The sequence below is a fragment of the Diospyros lotus genome, chromosome 1 (genome assembly GCF_014633365.1).
Source record: "Diospyros lotus cultivar Yz01 chromosome 1, ASM1463336v1, whole genome shotgun sequence".
NCBI lineage: Eukaryota > Viridiplantae > Streptophyta > Magnoliopsida > Ericales > Ebenaceae > Diospyros > Diospyros lotus.
Window position 1 is genome coordinate 26,809,521 of NC_068338.1, and position 18,583 is coordinate 26,828,103.

At 35.3% G+C, this 18,583-nt stretch overlaps 1 protein-coding gene and 1 long non-coding RNA gene across 10 annotated transcripts in view; both read right to left on the reverse strand.

Moving 5' to 3' along the window:
* Nucleotides 1-18,583, reverse strand: part of LOC127799226 (uncharacterized) — a 65,721-nt gene that overhangs the window by 24,448 nt on the left and 22,690 nt on the right. Inside the window, exon 4 of one of the 8 annotated variants that reach the window (XM_052333048.1) lies at nt 13,515-14,106. The exons of the other annotated variants lie outside the window; for them this stretch is intronic. Coding sequence (XP_052189008.1) covers nt 13,999-14,106 — 108 coding nt within the window. The 3' untranslated portion in view covers nt 13,515-13,998. Of the gene's footprint in view, nt 1-13,514; nt 14,107-18,583 lie in introns of those variants that run through there. 8 annotated transcript variants of the gene reach the window in all.
* LOC127799256 (uncharacterized) lies at nt 14,113-16,354 on the reverse strand. Of its 2 annotated transcripts, XR_008022580.1 has the most exons (4): nt 15,597-16,354; nt 15,096-15,197; nt 14,902-15,019; nt 14,113-14,809 (listed from the first exon to the last, which is right to left on the reverse strand). It is a non-coding gene; the product is annotated as an uncharacterized LOC127799256 (long non-coding RNA). The 2 variants fall into 2 exon arrangements; XR_008022579.1 differs by having other exon boundaries at nt 14,113-15,019.

Sequence of the window (18,583 nt, forward strand, 5' to 3'; positions counted from 1 at the left end):
TTTACCAAAAAAAAATATAATAATATACAACGCTATTTACCTGGTCCTTGTACCAAAACCATTTGCAGAAAACTCCAAATTTCTACATTATCATCTTTGAAGTAAGCACACAGGAAACAAACATCTAGGTAGACAAACAGAGATATGAATTATTCAAGCATCTAACCCTTTTTGCACAAAGTTGGGGAGTGAATCAAATGATAGTACAATAAAATTAATATACTGAAAATTAAACCTAGCATGGCCCTTGTTCTCACTTCAAACCATAGTAACAATTCTTATAAGCCAAAAATGTGGGGACAAAAGGGACACCTAGAGAAGAAGCCGGTCAATCTCTCCATCGCCACTATATGATGATCTGAAATATTCAAGGATCATTTTGAGACATTAAATGAGTTTTTGAATATTTTAAAAGATTACGAAAATGGGTCAAAACTATGGGAAAAAATAAAAAAGAGTGACCACATGATTGGGAGTAATGAGACGTTATGGGGCAGCAAGTGTATCAGTCAGATTTGGTGAAGTGGACCCATTTAGTGGGAAATTCTACAATCGGTTTGCTCGTGGAAAGAAGGCGGCTTAGGGCAGAGCTAAGTGTCCTAATATTATGTTTTAAAATATTCTGCTATGTTCTGTTTTCTTTTGTCAGTTTATTTTCTATTTTCTGTCAGTTATATCAGTTATATCAGTTATATTAGTATTTGAATTTGTCTAGATCTGCTATTCTCTAGGAAGCAGTTCCTAGTTCTAAGATGGCAGTTATCTCTCTACTTCCCTGCAAGACTTTTATGTGGTTCAGAGGGGAATAGACATTTGTTATGCAGTATTTTTCACAAAAGTTGAGTACTTTCTTACTCAAGGAGATCATCGGGTTCTTTCTTGATGAGCTCAAATTTTCTAGTAAAGATAGGTCAGAAAGGGAGAATATCACAGAAGCATTCTACAACTTCTTTTTCTGATTATTCTGTTTCAAGACCTATAAACCGATCCAGGGCTCAGGAACTTACCATGAGAAATGTTGATGCTTAACTTGAACCTAATATGTTGAGTTCCATACCAACAAAATTTCTGTTAGAAAATATCTACTAACAACATAAATTTGAGACCTGAAAACCTCAAAATAATAGTTTCAAGTCAAGTACCAACAAACCCCAATACTACCAATCATACGATTATTCAAATTACTAAATTATGAATTTTTTAATATTTTAAAAACTTACAAAAACTAGCCAAAAATATGAAACAAGAGTGATTACATGATTGAAGCATTGAGATATCATAACTTGAACCCAATATGTTGAGCTCGATAACCAACCAAATGTCTGTTTTTAGATGATATATAGTAGATTGGCTGATTTGTTGTAGAAAATTTGTAAAGGATGACTAAAAACATGAAATTAGGCATGCCAACGCATTTGACACATTTGGATGCCTCAGAATTCCAAATATGTTAACTTGCTAAAATGCTTAAATATGATGATAAGGGCTATAGCTCAGTTGGTAGAGCACCTCGTTTACACGCGCGCCAATGTTTTTCAAGGGAGTCCATCATGCAATCAAACGAAGTGATCTTATTGAAAAATTGATGTCTTACTCCATAACTTTGAGGGAACAAGAGAACAATAGCCTGACAAATGGTCAGGTCCGATTTAAGTGCCTGTTCAATTTAGGTGCCAAATCAAACCCATCATTCATTTGAAATATTGATAAAGTGAATATCCAGTTAACGCAACGTGTAGCGCGTGTGAAAAAACACACCAAAATAAACCCTTGAAAGAACAAACTTCAATGGTTCAAACTTGACTATTAAAAAGACGCTAAAACAGACTATTTTGCTAAGTAAACCCAAATATATTGCTTAAATTTGTATTGAGAAAACTTGATTACAACCCCTAACTTTTAGCTATATTTATAATATTTGGCTAATCTAAATCCATCTAATATTTGTAATTAAAATTCAACGAGAATCATAATAGAAATAAATCCAAAATAAAATTCAACTAGAATCCTAATAAAAATAAAATACTAATCAAACATGAAGTAAAATCATAAATCAAGTAGAAACATGAAGTAAAATCCTAAATTAAGTAAAATTCTAAAACATATGAAGTATTAAAATATTGTTCTGGTGCTACTGTTCCAGCGTGGTCAGCTCGGCCTTGGCTTGAGCCAGGTCTTAATCAGTGTTCGCATCACTAACCTATTCAATGCTAGGCATAATGAGTATAAGGACCTCAAAAAAATCTCTTTTCGTCTTATGAACTTTAAGGTGTATAAAGTTTCATATTTGATTTTGAGACAGAGCGATAGAGGCTTTATTTAACTTAGGTTGATCTAGGCCAGAGGCAGACCTACGTCAAGATAACCCTTTTTTGAAACACTTTGGTAGTGCTCCTGGATCAAAATCCAGATGGTATACAAAATTGCTTTAACTTGAACCCAACATGTTGGGCTCAATAATCAACCAAATTTCTGTTGTTAGATGATATATGGTAGATTGGCTGATTTGTTGTAGCAAATTAGGGAAGGATGACCCAGAAACATGAAATTAGGCATTTTAACACATTTCACACATTTCGATGCCTCAGAATTCCAAATACGTCAACTTGCTAAGATGCTTAATTTCATTTTTCTGGGTAATGCAGCTAATGCTGTACAAAAATTGCTTTACCAAATAAATAAATTTACCATATATATATTCAAACCACTGAAATTTGGGACCCGAAAGCCCCCATAACAATGATTAAAGTTCTGTATTAACATATAACTATACTCCAAATCATATGATCATTCAAATTACCCAATTATGAATTTTTGAATATTTTCAAAAGTCATGTAAACGGGCAAAAACTTTGGGAAAAGAGTGATCATAAATTTTTTAACTATTGAGATATGTTGATACATAACTTGAACCCAATATATTGAGGTCGATAATCGACCAAATTTCTGTTGTTAGCAGCTATTCTGATGGATTGGTTGATTTGTTGTAGCAAATTTGGAAAGAATGACACAAAAACATAAATTAATCATTTTAACACATTTGACATATTTTCATGCCTCAGAATTCCAAATCTGTCAACTTGCTAAAATGCTTAACTTTATGTTTTCAGGTAAAACTATACAAATTTGCCTTAACAAATAAACAAAGTTACCATATATATTCAAACCGTAGAAATATGAGATCCAAAAGCCTGATAACAATGGATTAAAGTTAAGCAGTAACATATCCCTATGCTCCAAATCCTATGATCATTCAAATTACCGAACAATGAATTTTTTATTTTTTTTTAGTTACAGAAAAAAACAATTTTTTAATATTTTCAAAAATTATGAAAATGGGCAAAAATTACGAAAAAAATATCACATGATTAGGGAATTAGATAGTTAGATACAAAAATTGAACCCAACATGTTGAGGTCAATGATCAACCAAATTTCTGTTGTCAGAAAGATATATGCTAATTAGCTTATTTATTATAGTAAATTTGGAGAGAATGACCTAGAAACATGAAATTAGGAATTTTAACACATTTGAGTATTTGGATGCCTCTGAATTCCAAATCTGTTAACTTGCTAAAATACTTAATTTCATTTTTTTGGGTAACACTGTACAAAATTACCATAAGAAATAAATAAATTTACCATACATATTCAAGCAATTAAAATTTGAAACCCCAAAGCCTCATAATAAGGAATTAAAATTAAGTATTAACACACTTGACATATTTGGACACCTCAAAAATCCAAAATCTGCCAACTTGCTAAAACACTGAATTTCATTTTCTTTGGCAACACTGTACACATTTGCTACAAAAAATATACGTGTGTGCGTGTGTGCGCGGTGTATTTGAACCACACAAAAAAGGAACCCAAAAACCTCAACATAATGGATTCAAGTTAACTACTACATATCTAATATTCCCAATCATATGATCATTCAAATTATTGAATTATGAGTTTTTTAACAATTTCAAAATTACAACAAGCCAAAAATATCAAAGATGACTGATCACTTCATTGGAGTATCGAGATATCTTGTTGATACATAACATGAACCCAATAAAGGTTCATAATCAACCAAATTTCTGTTCATAGAAGATATATGGTGATTGGTTGATTTGTTGTAGCAAATTTGAGAATGATGACCAGGAAACATGAAATTAGGCATTTTAACACACTTGACGTGTTTGGATTCTTTAGACTTCCAAATATCTCAACTTTCTAAACTGCTTAATTTCACTTTTCCAGGTAACAAATTTTACCATAACAAGAAAACAAACGTAAAATATATATTTGAACCACGGAAATTTCAGGCACGAAAGCATCATAAATAATGGATTAAAATTAAATATTAACATAATCTCTATACTCCAGATCATATGATCATTCAAATTACCAAAATATGAATTTTTTGAATATTTTTAAAAAGTAAGAAAATGGGCCAAAAATATGAAAAAGAAAAATAAAGTATGATCACTTGATTGGATATTAGATGAAAAGGTGTTGACAAAAAACCAAAGGTATATCAAGTTAGAGTTATCCATTTTCTTCAAATAGACGTCAAACTTGTTTTTCCTTGTGATAGGCATTATTGAAGACTTGTATCATGACTTTAACCATGCTAATGATGATAGACTCCAAGTAAACAATTTAACAAACGAACTATTCATGATAGCAAAACAGACATGGACAACATCCTAGCGTTTAAAAACCTTGAGCACAGAACTTACCATGTCCACATGGATTATAGATGTTCTTCAAGTAGAAACATTAACACTAGAACTTATGTACCTAAAACTGCAAAAGCACCCACACAGTACCAGTTTCTCCAAGTGCCAATGAAATGTAGCCTAGACTCTGTCAAATCAAAGCACAATAACGGTGTATATCCTCATCAAGTAAATTTAGTAATATATACTATGATCATTGCAAAAAGTTACATACAAAAGAAACGAGAAAAGGGGATGTAAATTAAAACTGCTTAGGGAATAAAAAATGCCAAACAAAGATTAAAACATATATCTTATTAGTTTATTTGCAGCAATAGAATCCATCAGTCCATCAGTCATGCAGATTTCACTACTGGTAACACGCCACTAGGGACCTGGAATAAACTACGAACAATGGAAATTATAAAAGTTCAAGAAATGCTAAATTATCAGCTTTGAATGTCAAAATTAGCGATGGACTGTGTACCTCGTGTTCCTGATTGTACTGTCCGGAAGGTTACTGCATATGATATGAGTGACACGATGCCTTGAATAATAATTCTCAAAGCGTCCTCCCCATGCTTTATTATACACCCTCACACCACCTGTGAAGATTCCAGGGAAAAGAAAATTTTCAAGTATTTGGTAACACCTCTATGCATTTAATGAAGATCGCCAAGTTCATTCATCAAAACCTGACTAGATGGCACCACATTAAATCCATCAACAAAAATACAAACCCCTTTAAAAATGGGCTTCCCACTTTTCGAACAATGATTAGAAGAACTCAATGCTTCAGCGTCAAACTGTTCCTGTAGTTTCTGATTATCCACGGCCATGTCACTGAAACCACATGCCAAAACACATCAATACACATTCAGAATCTCAGTATGATTAGGGGCCAAAAAGAGAACACCAACACGGAAAGAAGCACCAAAAAGAAACTGCTAATAAGTAAAAAGCCAACCAGAAGGTCATTATGTATACATGAAACTAAACAACGACGAAGAAGTTTAATGCTCTCCTATTCCGGCCCATTTGCTAACTACCAGAATTCAACTTTAAAAACCAAAAGGCCATCGAATACAGCGAATTACATTTGAAGTACTCATAAATTTACAATAGAATTCTGTATTTTCCTAATTTTTCTCGATTGTTCCGTTCCTTTTCTTCTCAGTGATGTCAGTAATTTGAATATACGTCATAGGACAACCGTTAATAGAAGCAATCAAACCGCATACAAATTCAGAGAGAGAGAGAGGACCTAGCGGAATCGGAGAAGAGCGAACTGCGAAAGGAGGACAGGAGGAAAAGCAACCATGCCTGGGGCTCAGATTACTTATCTGGAAGGGTTTGAAGAGAGCGAGTGAAGTCGAAGGTCGTTGTTTATGCCAGATGGGACAAATTGGGATGATCGATCAAGAAGATATTGGGGTTTTAGAGCCGTTAGAGGAATGAAACTTGCTTGCAAAGCAAGATAGATCCCGGCGATTTGATTTTATTTGATTTGGACGTACAGCCAGCTGAGTTGCTTCTCACTCAAGCCCTTGAAATACGTCTTCTTGATCTTCAGATGCGAAGACACCCGCAACGGCTTTGTTGACCATCTCTATTCGGCTCTACATCAGAAGGTCATTTTCACGTTCAAGGATGACCTGAAGCTCGAGAGAGGTGAATCGATTTCTCCGACAATCCTGAAAGCCATCGAAGAGTCGAGGTTTGACGTGGTTGTTTTCTCCAAAGAAGTGCGCTTCTTGGTTGTTTTCTATGAAGTATATCCGAGGGATCTACTTTATAAAACACCAGCAAAACGGTGACACCGTTTTGCCGGTGTTTTATAAATTAGATCGCTCGAATTTACAAAAACAAAGAGGGAGCATTGGAGAAGCATTCGGCAAACACGAGAGAGATTCCAGCGAAGAGAAGGAGAAGCAGAAGGTGCGGTGCAGAGATGGAGGAATGCTCAGCCAATATTTCGGGGGGGGGGGGGGGGGGGGGGGGGGTTGAGTGCAGAGATGGAGGAATGCTCAGCCAAGATTTCGGCGGGGGGCGGCGGCGCAGTGCAGAGATGGAGGAATGCTCAGCCAATATTTCTGGGTGGGATTAAGAAACACAAGGGTATCAACTACCCCCTCAACAACTCAAACTCAAAGGGTTATTAGCACCAAAGTCAAATTTTTAACTTTTGACACTTTTATCTAATGCTCTCCATTTTGACGAGAAAATCTTCATTTTTGACAATAGTTATAATCTTAGTAAATGTTGAAATCAATTTTAATCGGCATATGATTTTGCTTAGATGGCATGTTACTTGATATTTAATTTATTTTTTATTTTTTTAAAAAAATACTCTCTTTTCTCATTTTTGCCATAGCTGCCTCTTCTTTTTACTATGACCGTTTTTTACCTTGTCTCGTCGACACGAATTGGTTAACACACACTCTACAACATATATATATACAGATACGTAATAACAATATACACACACAACAACATATATATATACACACACTAAATATGAAAAATGGGCGATCGGGTTGAATTTGGCCCTCGAAAGATGTGAGTCGGGTTGGGCAATGAAAATTGGGGCCTGGCACGACCTTGTGGCCCTTAATAAATGGGCGAAGGCAAGTTGGATCTAGGCAAGTTGTGGGCTTATTGAGTCGGCCCAACCCGGGGGCTTAGCTGTCTGGGTTGGCCCACGGGCCGGTAGACCTATGGGCCATTTATTTTCAATTTCTTAAACATAATTTTTAAATATTTTTTCTCAAATGCAATAAATATTTTTTAAGATATGCTTATAAGTAAACATAATTTTTAATTACTATGTTTATAATCATTAATTACAAATATAATTTTTAAATATTTTTATAATTTTTTGGTGGGTCGGGCCAAGCCATTTGGTGGGCTGACACACGGGTAATTTTGGTGGGTTGGGTTGGGACGGACCAAGCTGTGGGCCACAGATCACTAGCCCCGCACGTAGGGATGGCAATTACAATTGAAACCATGGAGAATTGAACCGAAACCGAATTGATTAATGCAAGTAAAAATCATTTGATTAGGTAATGATTTGGTTTGAAAAAAAAATCGAACACTATTTCAACGGGTATGATTTAGTTATGATTTTCATTAAATCTAAACCAAAATCAAAATCGAAACTAAGCCAAATATGTGGGTAACTGAACCAAACCAAACCAAATATATATATATATATATATAATATATATTTATTTAATATATTATATATACACATATTATATATATTGACTAATACATTTTTTTAAAAGTCTTTTAATTAATGCATTACAAATATATAAAATATTTAACATTTATAGAGTAATTAACAAATAAAAATAAAACATAATCTTAAATTATTTTATTTTTATCAGTCAAATAATTATATTCAAAAAGTTTGAAGTTAATTTGTAACTTTATGCATAACTTTATTAGAGTTTGTCTTTATTTGTTAGAGTTATCAAAAAATTTTATAAATACTATTTGCAAGAGTTTGTCTTTATTTGTTGGTATGGATCAAACTAAAAAAATCATGATTAAAAGCAAAACTAAACCGAAACCGAATGATTTGGTTATGATTTTTAATTTTTAAAACCAATGGGATAATGATTTGATTTTGTTTATAATAATTTAATTTTGGTTTGATTATGATTTTGACAAAAATCAAAATCAAATCAAACTATTGTCAACCCTACCAGCATGGCCCACATTCTTCTAATCGCCCCGGCCTGTTTGCTACAGTATCGCACTAGGACGTGAGGCAGGCTGACCCATTTACCATCTTTAAGACACACACACAAAAATATATACACAAATAGGGGCGGAGCCAGAAAATATTTTCAGTGAGGGTGAAATTTATTAAAGAAAAAAATAATAAATAATATAAATATATTAAAAATTAATATAATTTATTTAATTTCTCCCTATTAACATCTTTTACAATCGACATGGATTTTCGTTTTAAAAATCTCTCCATGACTATTTCAAATTTAATATAACAAATGATAATTAGAGAATACACAAATTTATAAATTCACAAATTATGTGATTGATCCAACAATCAAAATATTAAATTATGTGTGCTTGTGCAATTAATTCAACAATCAAAATATCAAATTATGTGTAATTAATCCAACAATCAAATATCAAATTATGTGTAATTGATCCAACAATCAAATATCAAATTATGTGTGCTTGTGTAATTGCTCCAATAATCAAAATATTGCGCCTATGTAATTAATAAACTTATTTATCAATCTTAACATCGTATTAACAAACTTATTTTTGAGAAATCTAACATCAATTAACAAAATTCAATCACTTAGTTAATTTTAAAATTAAAAAAAAATAGATTTTACAGCAAAAATTAGTGAAGTAGAAGCTTACTACTGTGCTGCTCACTAATTTACGTGAAGCAGGGCCGAGATGGAAAGCCGAAGGCAGAAAGGCAGTCAGGCAAGTGGCAACGAGAGACGGAGGGCCGAAACCCGGAGGAGGGGCGAGCCGACGAACGATGGAGCGAGGCTGCGAGAGAGCTTAGAGAGGCAGCAACAAGGGAGAGCGAGACTGCGAGAGACCAAGGTCCGAGGGAGAGCCGGTGGTCGGCAAGGGCGAGCAACGAGACGACCGAGGCGGCGCTGACAAGCAACGAAGCCAAACAAAGGCAAGAGCGAAGGGTAAGGGGGTGGTGGGCAACGACTGGGGGTGGGCGCTTGAGCGAAAAAGGAAATGAAGGTGGGACTTGGGAGGGTTTGCAGATTTTGGGCAGGTCTCAGTGCGGGCCAAGCCCCAGTGAAGGCCATAGCCCGCACTGGGCCTATGCTGGCTCCGCCCCTGTACACACAGCAATATATATATATATATATAGATTAAAACATACATCTTATTAGTTTATTTCCAGCAATAGAATCCATCAATCCAGTCATGCAGATTTCATTATTGGTAACACGCCACTAAGGACCCTAAATAAATTACGAACAATGGAAATTATAAAAGTTTAAGAAATGCTAAATTATCAGCTTTGAATGTCAAAATTAGCGATAGACTGTGTACCTCGTGTTCCTGATTGTACTGTCCGGAAGGCTACTGCATATGATATGAGTGACATGATGCCTTGAATAATAATTCATGCTTTATTATACACCCTCACAGCATAGGACAACCATTAATATAAGCAATCAAACTGCATCCAAATTCAAAGAAAGAGAGAGAAAGAGTGAACTGTGAAAGGAGGACAGGAGAAAAAGCAACCATGCCTGGGGCTCTGATTACTTTATCTGGAAGGGTTTGAAGAGAACGAGCGAAGTCGAAGGTCGTTGTTTATGCCAGATGGGACAAATTGGGATGATCGATCAAGAAGATATTGGGGTTTCAGAGTCGTTAAAGAGGAATGAAACTTGCTTGCAAAGCAAGATAGATCCCGACGATTTGATTTTTTTTATTTGGACGTATAGCCCATTGCTGAGTTGTTTGATTCTTACTCAACTCCGCTAAATATCATTGTTAGTGGGAGTCGTTCTATAGGGCCAAATAGGCCGACATACGCAATTATCGAGTGGGGGTAAAATGACAAAATTCCCCCCTCCCATTTTGTAAATTTGTAAGGTAGGCCACTACATTACTCTCTCGCCTCCCCTCCCATGGTGGTCGCTACGCCTCGCTATCATGATGTTGTCGCCTCGTCTCCGTCACCTCGCCTCATTGAAGATGCAGCGACGATCGACAAGGCGAGGCAATGATGGCAGCAAGGGACGACGATGAGGCGAGGCAGCGATGATACGATGGCCATGGGAGGTGAAAGGAGATAGTAGAGCAAGAAGAGGAGAGGAGGGGGCAATTTTATCTTTTTGCCCTCTTTTTGTAAGCCTGTTGGTAAGATTGTATGGCTCTCAAGTATTTTCCTTGTTAGTGGTATATTTATTTTTTTCTTTTCTATTCTGATTAATTAATTATTATAATTAATATCTAAAACGTTAAATAATAATTTAGGTGATTTCAAATATATGCTAATTTAGTTATAATTTTTTTTAAAAAAAGTAAATTTTCAACCACAGCTTAGTTTGAAAAATATATCCTAACTATTGCTCACCTTTATTTTTAACTTTTTGTTATGTTTTTTAAATTAATTGTAGTTGGTTTATTCTATTATCTTGTTTTATTTTCTTTCTAATGTAAAAACAGTTGTAATATAAAAAGTTAAACATCTTTATCTTTTTTATTTTTTAAATTTATTCTATTTCAAAACATCCTAAATTATAATCTATTTATTTAAGAATAATTATTATCATGTCGAATAATAGTAAAAGGAATAAATTATATCAAACACTTTTAAAATTTAACAGAAATATAAAGACACATTTTATATATAAAAAATAATTAAAACATCTTTAATATTAATTTAGTGCATAGCTTAGTCATTCTACCTCATACTTAAATCTTCTTCCTAATTTCTCTTTTTCCTACCTTTATTTCTCCTTCCCAATCCACAATATGTGCGAATAAGATTGAATGATGATAGTCCCAAAAATACAGATCAAATAATTGAGTGACGATAAGTTGGAATTCACACCAGTAAGTCATGAGTTCAATTTCTTACCTTGAGTAATAAGGTAAAAGTTTCACATGCGATTTACCTTCTCTGCCAAAATCAAAGACACGAACGGCTAGGGACCACACAAATACAGTAATCCCAAAATTAAATGATGATGTATGAGAAGTGAGAATTGATCAGATAATGAGCTATATTGCTTTTTTAGATAGAGTTGGAAAATAGGCGGGCTGAGCTAAATTTGGCCCGTGAGGGAGGCTGGGCAATAGGAAATATGGGCCCAACATGGCCCTATGACCCCTAATAATCAGGCCAAGGCTGGCGGGCCCGAGCCGTGGGCTTGTCGAGTCTAGCCAGGCGGGGCCATGGGCTTGCAAGTAGGGCCATGTCATCTTCACAGGCTAAATCTTCTCTCTTGATTTTTCCTTTGATTTGATGCAGCCATTCTTTCTTCCTATTCAAATATCCTCCTTATTTTTCCTACTCAAATTTTCTAATAATTGCAGGGCGTATTCCCTTTAAGAAGAAAGATCATTGTGCTGTGGATGACCCTGTATTGTCATTATGCTTTGATTTGCTAGATTTATCGTACAAATCTATCTCTTGTTCGTCAAATTCAGCATCCAACCAATCCTTAAAGCATATACACATTTCTAGTGTCATATGTTACAATCTTGATCTATTTGGGTTGAACACTATGTTTACTGTAGAAAAAGCTAACTTCGATGGCACTGTGGACACCGAGGGATTAGTAGATCTCGAGCCATGGCGGCAACACCGGATACGTGTGTTGATTTTGACGCTATCATGACAAAATATCAAATGTATTAATTTAATCATAAGAAAATAAAGATATCTTATTTAAATAGAATTTAAATTCGTTAAATCTACTAGATATTTGTGGACTGCCCTTTGATTTCTTCGATTTGAGGTATGTAGACCATCTAGAGTTGAAAAATGGGCAGGTTGAGCCATTTTTGTGGGTCGGGCCAAGTTGGGCCCCAGGCCACAAAACACTGGCACAACATGGCCTGCATTCTTGGGGCCAGGCCAGCCGGACCCGTTTGTTACAGTATCGGGCCAGGCTTGGTTGGGAGGCGAGCCCATGGGCGCGGCCCATTTGCCGACTCTATGTGTAGATGAGCTCATGAAGTGTGTGAGGGTGTGATTACAATGTGCTGGGCATACTTTCCACAACTTGTGTAGCAGCTCCATGTATTATTTGTTTTTCATCAAGCTTGTTAAATGTTACCTAAGATAATTGTTCTAAAATCTGACAAAACTTCCCCAAGATATCAAATTTAACAGTGGCATGTCTGGTAACAGGGGAGAATATCTTAACCTTCTATGTACTAAACTCTCAGGTGGTTACTTAATGGTCATTTGCATGGCTCTCAAAACAATCTCGCTTTCTGACTCCATAAGATCTTGTCCCTAATTGTGCCTTATCTGGTTATATTCAAACTACTTTTGAATGTCTACTGTAGTTTAGACATGATAAAATAGTTCATATTGGAAGTGGTTTGTGCCCGTTTGATTTTGCTGTCAGTTAGTCGTTGTGTTAGCATCTCCATGGTCATGTACAACTTTCTGGAGTTTTCAGTTTTGCTCATGGAACAGAGGGTGGTTCCAGCTGAAGAAGTCATTAGTGAAGACCCCGCTAGCTAGTTCCTCTAGAAAGGTGTACCTATTTCCAGGACTTGTTGAAAGCCCTTCACATCTTTCCAGATTCAGTCTCAAGTCAGACTTACACGAGTTAAACCAACAATGTGGCATGTGATTCACGAGAAGCTGCCCCCTTGCTCGATCCTTGAGTGAGCTTCTACAGCTAATGCCTATAATAAGCACGATTTTACCAGTTGTATGGAAAAGATTTGTAAGAAGGTAGAAGTTTAAGGGATTTTGGGATTCATCTATATATCCATCTTTAAGATGTACGAAAATGCAAAAAACCAAATGTTACAGAAAATGTGATCATATTGAACCATCCCGACATGAGACAGAGTTGTTAAAATGTTTGCGTAAACAATCGTGTGGTAGTAGGGTATGCTGTGCTGCACTTTAATGCAGTCTTGTAGCTTATAATTTCCATTTCTATTATTGCTTTATTTGAAGTTTTTAATTAAATGTGTTTTAGCAAAAGTTTCCTCTCATGTTTGGCATATTTTTGCGGCAATGATAGTTTGCAAAAGATAAGGCAGAGTAGTCTGGTAGAATACTTATCAGTCCGTGCATTGTATATCTTCTTAAGGGGGCAGAGGAATTTTATGAAGCAATAAGCCAACTAGTTGGATCAGAGTTGATGCTAATTAAACAAATGACATTGATGTAATGACGGCTTCCTAGCATACCCAATTAGGCGTTGGAGATCACGCGGATCAGACCCTGCACTAGGGTTTCTCACTAGTCGAGAACGTGGGTAAAATCAAATCCAAGGATGGGTGTGGCAAAGTGCAGCTCCCAATTCATTGTAGATTTGAGCTTAAGGCAACAGATTCAGGTCTGTACGAGAGTACAACGAAAACATTATCTTTAAAACATTTATCCCATTATGGAGTCGGCTACATGATTGGTCAATCCTTTTGCTAATACCCAACGGTTCCTTAGAACCAAATACACCATGCGAGAACGAAAGAGTATGGTCACTGCCTGAACATTCCACGTTAAAGGGAGTACCCTATCAAAGCCTTTTGTTAAGAAACGATGACCCTCTTCTCACATACAATCATTCTTCAAATGGGAGCTGGTAGAAAAGTTTAAATGCCTCTATAACTTCTAGATACCAGACTGCTTCTCTATCAGGAAATGGCGACAGGTCAACCATTTTGTGAACCTGAGATTCAACAACACAGCATCAACTTCTGTAGAGCGTGGAAAACAACAAAAGAAAAGAAGTTTCATATCTCAAAAAGAAACTGATTATTATCCATAGATGGAAATAAAGCTTCTGACTGTTGGGGAGCAGGTTCGAAAAGAGATAATTACTCTCTGTTTAGCAATATGTGGAGAGCGAAATACAATTAAGCTGGATAATTTTCCACCTACTTGTGAAATTCCTAAAATAGAGGAAGAACATCTTATGCAGACATTTGAAAGTTTTATAGACAGCATGGCTCTGAACAATGTGGGGTTACTGGAGGTTAGCCAGGTTATATACATTTCTTCTTCGAAATTTGAGTTTTCATAGTTGCAGTAACCTATGGTACGTACAATTATTATCATTCTTATAATTATGAATTTATGATCATCATTGTTAATGGTTGATTATCATTATTGTTGTTATAACAACATAAACAAAAAGGATGCCACAAATATTCTAGAGAAGTTAGCCAAGCCAATTTTATTCAAAAGAAAAGACGGCATAAAACTCATAACCTCTGTTTTGCACTCTACTCATCCCCAATAAGAAACAGAACAGCATCATCTTTTGCAAGTTAGTCATTTAAACATACATCTTAATAGTTTGTTTGCAGCAATAGAATCCATCAGTCCATCAGTCATGCAGATTTCACTACTGGTAACACACCACTAAGGACCTGGAATAAATTTCGAACAAAGGAAATTATAAAAGTTCAAGAAATGCTAAATTATCAGCTTTGAATGTCAAAATTAGCGATGGACTGTGTACCTCGTGTTCCTGATTGTACTGTCCGGAAGGTTACCGCATATGATATGAGTGCCACGATGCCTTGAAAAATAATTCTCAAAGTGCCCTCTCCATGCTTTAACATACACCCTCACAGCACCTGTGAAGATCGCCAAGTCCAATCTCAAAACCTGACTAGATGGCACCACATTAAATCCATCAACAAAAATACAAACCCTTTAAAAATAGGCTTCCCACTTTTCGAACAATGAGTAGAAGAACTCAAAGCTTCAGCGTCAAACTGTTCCTGTAATTTCTGATTATTCAAACCCATGTCACTGAAACCAGATGCAAAACACATCAATACACATTCAGAATCAGTATGATTAGGTGCCAAAAAGAGAACACCAACACGGAAAGAAGCACCAAAAAGAAACTACTAATAAGTAAAAAGTCTACCAGAAGGTCATTATGTATACAAGAAACTAAACAACGAACAAGTTTAATGCTCTCCTATTCCGGTCCATTTGCTAACTACCAGAATTCAACTTTAAAAACCAAAAAGCCATCGAATACAGCGAATTACATTTGAAGTACTCATAAACTTACAATAGAATTATTTTCCGCTCCTTTTCTACTCAGTGATGTCAGTAATTTGAATGTACGTCATAGGACAACCATCAATAGAAGCAATCAAACTGCATAAAAATACAGAGAGAGAGAGAGAGAGAGAGGACCTGGAATCGGAGAAAAGCGAACTGCGAACGGAGGACAAGAGGAAATGACCTAGGGCTCTGATTATTTATCTGGAAGGGTTTGAAGAGAGCGAGTGAAGTCGAAGGTCGTTGTTTATGCCAGATGGGACAAATTGGGATGATCGATCAAGAAGATATTGGGGTTTTAGAGGCGTTAGAGGAATGAAACTTGCTTGCAAAGCAAAGCAAGATAGATCCCCGGCGATTTGATTTTATTTGATTTGGACGTACAGCCTGTTGCTGATTTGCTTCTCACTCTAAGTCCTTGAAATACGAAGTCTTCTTGAGCTTCAGAGGCGAAGGCTTCGTTGACCATCTCTATTTGGAGAAGACACCCGGTCTTCGCCTCTGAAGCTCAAGAACACTTCGTATTTCACGTTCAAGGATGACCTGAAGCTCGAGAGAGGTGAATCGATTTCTCCCATCGAAGAGTCAAGGTTTGACGTGGTTGTTTTCTCCAAAGAAGTCTGCTTCTTCCAAGAGGTTTTCCGTGGTTGTTTTCGTAAATCCGAGGGATCTACTCTATAGAATACCGACAAAACGGTGAGCACTTCTTTGTCGGAGTTTTATAAAGTAGATCCCTCGGATTTACAGAAACAAAGAGGGAGCGTTGGAGAAGTATTCGCCAAACACAAGGGATATTTCAGCGAAGAGAAGGAGAAACCAGAAGGTGCAGAGATGGTCCAGATGGAGGAATGCTCTCAAGGAAGTAGCCAACATTTCTGGGTGGATTCAGAAACACATGGGTAACAAGTACCCCTCAACAACTCATGACTCAAACCTTTTTTTAAATATTAATAACTCTATATTTATATATATAATATTTTATATATTATACTTCTACGGTAATATAAATAAAGAAAATGTTATTGATACATCTTTGTGTACACCTTAGACTACACAAAGGTGTATCAATGACAAAAATATCCCTTTGAGACGCATAGAGACGCGTGAGGTGTATGGAAAAGTACAAAATATTTTTATCATTGATATACCTTTATGTACATTTTGAGCTATATAAAGGTGTATTAATGACAAAAATATCCCTTTGAGGTGCATAGAGGTGCGTGAGGCGCATAGAGAGGCGCAAGATATTTTTGTTATTGATACATCTTGTATAGCTCAAGATATATAAAAATGATATACATGTAGCATGACTCCATAAATAAACAGGCCTGATATGTTGCTCGCGTCGGGCGGACGTGGTAGAGCCACGTCTGGGCAACATAAAAAAATCAACCACCCACCTAGCAACTTGTCTAGCCCTCTCCCCCACGTGCAGCCCACCACTCTCATCATACCTCACCACTCCCCAATTTACCAATTATGCCCCCAGGACCCACAAAGCCCCCTGAACAACACCCCCCCCCCCCCCCCCCGCGGCCCCAAACCATGCAGTGAACCAACCCCCTCCCAAATTAAATTAATAATTGAATTATTTTTAATAAAATATTAAATAAATTATATAAATTTTAATTTTAATTCAATAATAATTACATATGAAAATAATAATTTTTATTTACCATTTTATAAGTTGATGTAAGTCTAGTAATTTTCTAATATCAGCTTATTCTAATTACTGTATATGAAAATTATTTTCATATGTAATTTAGAAATTTTTTATTTACTGTATTTGATTTGAAATCAAATAAAGATTCTTTAAAGCTGATATTTGTCCCCTTTGAATTGCTGTAGGATAATTTTCAAATATTTCAAATCAATAAAAATTATTATTTTCATATTTAATTATTGTTGAATTTAAAATTTAATTTATTTAATATTTTATTAAAGATAATTCAATTATTAAGGGTGGGGGTGGGTCAGGGGGGGCTTTGTGGGTGCTGGGGGCATAATTGGTAAATTGGGGAGGGGGTGAGGTATGATGAGAGTGGTGGGCTGCACGTGGGGGAGAGGGCTACTAGACAAATTGGTGTAGGTGGGTGGCTGATTTTTTTATGTTGCCCAGACGTGGCTTTTTCACGTCCGCGTATGTTGCCCGATACGGGCAACATATCAGGCCTGTAAAAATAAATAGAGTCGTAAATCATTTTTAATTCCTTGTTAAAATAGTTAAATTTTAATTCAAAACTTGTCAAAATAGTTATATTATTTAATGAATTTCGCTTAATACCATATTGGATTTGGTAATATCCAAGCGCAATTCAATTATAAGGCGGGGTTTGATAGCCAATATTTTATAAGAAAAAGATAATTTTTTACTTAATTTTCATCTTTTGCATTGTTTGATAGGCATTTTTTTTAAAGAATTCACTTCCCTGGGTCAAGTGAGGGGATTTTCCTTCAAATTATAGAAATCAAATTTCTTAGAAGGGAGGAGAAGGAATTTTCTTAGCAATTGAAAATACATAGGAACTTGACAATTTTTTTGCTTCTCTTGACTGTTTGATTCAAGAAAAGCAATTTTAATTTTGTAGTTTTACTTATTTGAGAAAATAATTTAATTAATTTAAAATATGTAATTATTTTATTATTTTTTGTATAAGATTTAATATTTTAATGCCTATCAAATACGAAATGCCAGAAAAATGACTAAATTTTATAAAAAATATTATCAATCAAACACCAAAAGATGAAAAATAATATCATTTTCCAAGTAAAAAATTATATCAATCAAACAGCTTAAACTTTTAATTTTCAGGAATTCATTTTCCCTGCAATTCAATTTCCTGGAATTTATTTTCTTTCCACTCAAATTCCACCCTTACAATCAGACGCACCCTAAATGGATTACATTTGCCTCCTAAATACCAGGTGGTTGTTATTTAGGCTTCAAGGTTTTACCTCAATTCCTCAACAAATGAGTGAATGAGACCCTTTTGATTTAGCATTTTTAATTTGATAGTTCTTCCGTAATTGTTAGTAGTTGAACATTTTATAGATATTAATTCATTCTAATGTGTTACTTCTGTTGTATTTTTAATTATTTCACTCATCTTAAAAAAAGAATA